General features: G+C 49.5%; 1 protein-coding gene across 1 annotated transcript in view; it reads left to right on the plus strand.

The window, feature by feature from the left end:
- The window catches only part of Itih4 (inter-alpha-trypsin inhibitor heavy chain 4), a 15,178-nt gene extending 13,016 nt beyond the window's left edge, over positions 1–2,162 (plus strand). The window contains exons 21-23 of the mRNA NM_019369.2: positions 1,061–1,215; positions 1,447–1,525; positions 1,946–2,162. Coding sequence (NP_062242.2) covers positions 1,061–1,215; positions 1,447–1,525; positions 1,946–2,015 — 304 coding nt within the window. The 3' untranslated portion in view covers positions 2,016–2,162. The remainder of the gene's footprint in view (positions 1–1,060; positions 1,216–1,446; positions 1,526–1,945) is intronic.
- The last annotated feature ends 1,927 nt before the right edge of the window (positions 2,163–4,089 follow it).

Here is a 4,089-nt window from a genome sequence, read left to right on the forward strand (position 1 = left end):
ATTCTGGTTGCCATAACATGCACCAGGAAGGAGCAAGGGACGAAGGATTATTTTGGCCAGTGTTCAGGTCCTGAGGTTATGAGGTTTGGTTGTTTCTGGACCTGGGCAGATAGATCATCAGGATGGCGAGCCTAAGGGGAAGCTAGCACGCACGGCTTACCTCATGGCAACCAAGTGGTGGAGAAAGCAAACGGTCTGGCTGGCTTCGCACACCTCTTTCCGCTTTTTGTGCCATTCAGGCCCCCCACCCTAACGTGTGCATGCTGCTGCCCACATTCAGGGTGGCCCTTCCTGCTGAGCTGCTCTCTAACATGCCAATGGGCTCTGGAGATCCCTTAATAGATGCATTAAAAAATGTCCGTTTGCAGTCTGTGAAGTATTTCACAGTCCAATCAAATCCACAATGAAAATCCACCGTCATGTTGGGTGACGCTTTGGCAAGAAGAGGTCAGCGTAGCTAAGCTGCGGAAAGCATAGGTGTGGCAGACTCCCCGTTGCTGTGAGCAGAAACCCACAGGAAGCAGCTTCAGGGAGGGAGGACTCATCCTGTCCACACAGGAGGCCTCGGTCCGTCAGGGCAGAGGGCATGGCTGAGCAGAGAGAACCTGAAACAAAGAGAATCTCTTCCTGCCTTTTATGCTGTTCACTCGCAATGTGTGGGATAGTGTGACCCGGGGTCAGGACAGTTCCCCCATCACTTAACCTCCAAACATATCCAGAGATGACTTCTATTAATATTCCAGATGCTTCTCAGTCCGGTCAAAGTGACGGTGACTAGTATCATCACCCCCAATAAAATATAAAATTCGCTCATGAGAAAGTAAACTTAAAACCGGAGCCAGGGACTCTTCATTCTCTTTTACAAATGAGAGCTTGCTTTAGTGCTCTCTTGCCAGCGGGGTAGCTGAGCCTAAAAGACTGAAGGGACTCTTTGCCTAAAGCTACACAATGACTTCCTGGTCAAGAGTAGACGCCCTACCCTGCTGCTGGGACCCAGCCTACTGAGACTCCACCATGAAGGTCTCTGCCTTCCTGGTAAGGATTTGGTGTTTCTCTGCAGCTTAAAGATGACCATGGATAAGACGGGACTGCTACAGCTCAGTGGCCCAGACAAAGTCACCATCAGCCTCTTGTCTCTGGATGACCCTCAGAGAGGACTCATGCTGCTTTTGAATGACACTCATCACTTCTCCAACGACATTACAGGGGAGCTTGGTACGACGTCACTTGCCCTTAAAAACCAGCTGTGACCGACCAGGCACAGACTGGGTCACTCGCTTCTGCCCATCTCCCTCTCTGTTCTTTTTTTTTTTTGGTTCTTTTTTTCGGAGCTGGGGACCGAACCCAGGGCCTTGCGCTTCCTAGGCAAGCGCTCTACCACTGAGCTAAATCCCCAACCCCCTCCCTCTCTGTTCTTAACCCTCACCAACCTACCCTTTATCTCAGGTCAGTTTTACCAGGATATCATCTGGGATGATACAAAACAGACAGTCAGAGTTCTAGGAATCGACTACCCGGCTACCAGGTAACTGCACAGACAGACTGCTGGGCCCGGCTATGGTGGGGTAGGGATTAAGAGGGTGAGAGCTGGGATCTACAGAACCCTACTCCTGTCCATGCTTGTGAACTAAGAACAGATGAAAGGATGCCTTCCCCCACAAAGAATGGTCAGCTGGGACACCAGGTTGTGGACGCCATTGTTTCCTTACTCCTTTCAAACTTCTAAAGTCCTGGATCCAGAAGACATCACAAATAATCCTCTTGAATAGTCCTTGGGCAACTGGGCCTTCCTGACCTGTATCAGAGAGAATTCTGGGGGGCTTCGAGGCACCCTACACTCCATGCTCCAGTTTTCAGCCGCCCCCACCTCACCCCCATCTCTTTAGTCTTACCTGAGGTTGGTTGACAGCCTGCCTATGTTTTCTCTGTTGTCTTCCTACCCTAGAGAGCTCAAGTTGAGTTATCAAGACGGGTTCCCGGGAACAGAGATTTCCTGCTGGACGGTGAAGATATAGAACTGACAGGAGCATTGTTTGCTACCTGCCATGTTGTCCTCGTATGCAGGCGGATGACACTGTGTGCCAACAGGGCCGCCTGTGAGGCCTAGACCTTGATGGGGAAGAGGATGCTCTCTTGTTACAAATAAAGAAGGGTGATGTGAACCCAGGGAGTTTGCTGTCATGATTCTATGTGGCCAGTCCTGCAGGACTTAGGGTCCCAGCCTGTGTATTTTGTCTCAAAGAGCATTGGACTCTTCCAAAACTGGTGGGGCCAGGGAAGCCCACAGACAGTTTTCACCCCATCCTTGTCTTTGTCACAGGAATCTAAAACCAGCTATTCAAAATGTCAGTGCAGCACCGAGTGAAGGCCTCAGAGCACTCTCCCGAGAGAACAGGGCTCTGGGTGCTCTGCGGTTGGCTGGACCATGAAAACCAGCTTTGACTCAAACAGGGTAAACTGTATGACATCTTTTTCTTGAAGAGAAGTGAATGGATGTCTTTTCATCCTGGAGAGGGCACCAACAACAGGTCAAAGAAAGGATTCCACCCCAGGCCAGTTGGTAAAGCCGTGTGTTTATTGAGTACTTACAGGATCACGGAGGGGAGCTCCATACAAGAGCATGAGTGACTCAAAGACAGTGAGTCATCATGGGAAATGACTCTTGAAAGTTGCATCCCTGGTGGCTGCAGGGCTGGCCAGTGGTTAAGTGCACTTGCTGCTCACAGAGGCCCAGAGTTCGGGTCCCAGAACCGGCCCCAAAGAAAACGTCCTAAGGGGCTGAAAAGATGGCTTAGCAGTCAAGATCATTGGCTGCTCCTCTAGGCGTCCCAGGTTGGATTCCTAGCCCTCACGTGGTGCCTCACAACTGTCTGTAATGCCATCTCTAGTGATCTGATGGCCTCTTCTTGCCCGTGTACAAATGGTACACGGAGGTACACGCAGGCAAGGCTCCCCCACACACAAAAGAAAATAAATTACATGTTAGAAGTAAGTGAAAGATAAAATACTGAACCCTTTTTTTAAAAAAAAAATAAGAGAAAGAATCAGACGTGATGTCACATGCCTTTGACCCTGGTTCTCAGGAGGCAGAAGCAACAGAGCTCTGTGAGTTCAAGGTCAGACCAGTCTGCACGTGGAGTTCCAATCCAGTCAGCAGCACACAGTAGAAAGAAAGGAAGAGAGGGGGAGGGGAGGAAGATGAAGGGGAAGAAGAAGAGGAGGAAGAGGAAGAAGAGGAAGAGGAGGAAGAAAAGGAGGGAGAGGAGGAAGCAGAGAGAACGAGAAATTTATACACTGGGGACGTCTTGCACAGCTTGCAGACAGTTTTACCAGAGTCCCCTCCCCTGGCAATTTCAGCTTGGAAAAGATTATTGCTTTCTGAGCTTCCTAATCTTTTACTCCTCCCTCCTCCCTTTTCCCTCCTCCCTCCTCTCTCTTCCTCCCTCCTCCCTCCTCCCTTAACCTTCTTCCCTTCAGGTGGGGGTGAGGGATACTTCGCTTCTGAGGAAATACCTTCACAACACCTAGTCCAGCTCCCAGACAGAGCATTTCACAGAGTTAAGCACCCTGGAGATTCCACCTGAAATATTTCTTTAAGTTTGTATTCTAACGCTGGGCTTCGTGGCACACAACTTCAATCCCAGCACTTGGCAGGCAGAGGCAGGCAGATCTCTGTGAGTTCAAGGCCAGCCAGGGCTACATAGATCCCATATCAAAAAGAAGAAGGAGGAGGAGGAGGGAAGGAAGGAAGGAAGGAAGGAAGGAAAGAAGGAAGGAAGAAAGGAAGAAAGAAAGAAAGAAAGAAAGAAAGAAAGAAAGAAAGAAAGAAAGAAGCCTGAATCCAGAGTTTCTTCATCTATCGACTCAACCAACTGTGGGTTGAAACTATTCCCGAAAGCTGCCGCCGTACTGAGCTGGTACAGAAGTTTCCTCTACTCTGCTCCTTCCTAACGTTGTCTAACACGGTTGGGTATTATATGGGCCCTGCAGATGGTTTAAAGAGCACAAGAGGATCTGAGCGGGTTGTATGTGAATACAACAGGGTTTACATAAGGGACTTGAACATCTATGGAATTTCGGTATCCGTGG

Source organism: Rattus norvegicus, chromosome 16 (assembly GCF_036323735.1).
Source record: "Rattus norvegicus strain BN/NHsdMcwi chromosome 16, GRCr8, whole genome shotgun sequence".
In the NCBI taxonomy this organism is placed as follows: domain Eukaryota; kingdom Metazoa; phylum Chordata; class Mammalia; order Rodentia; family Muridae; genus Rattus; species Rattus norvegicus.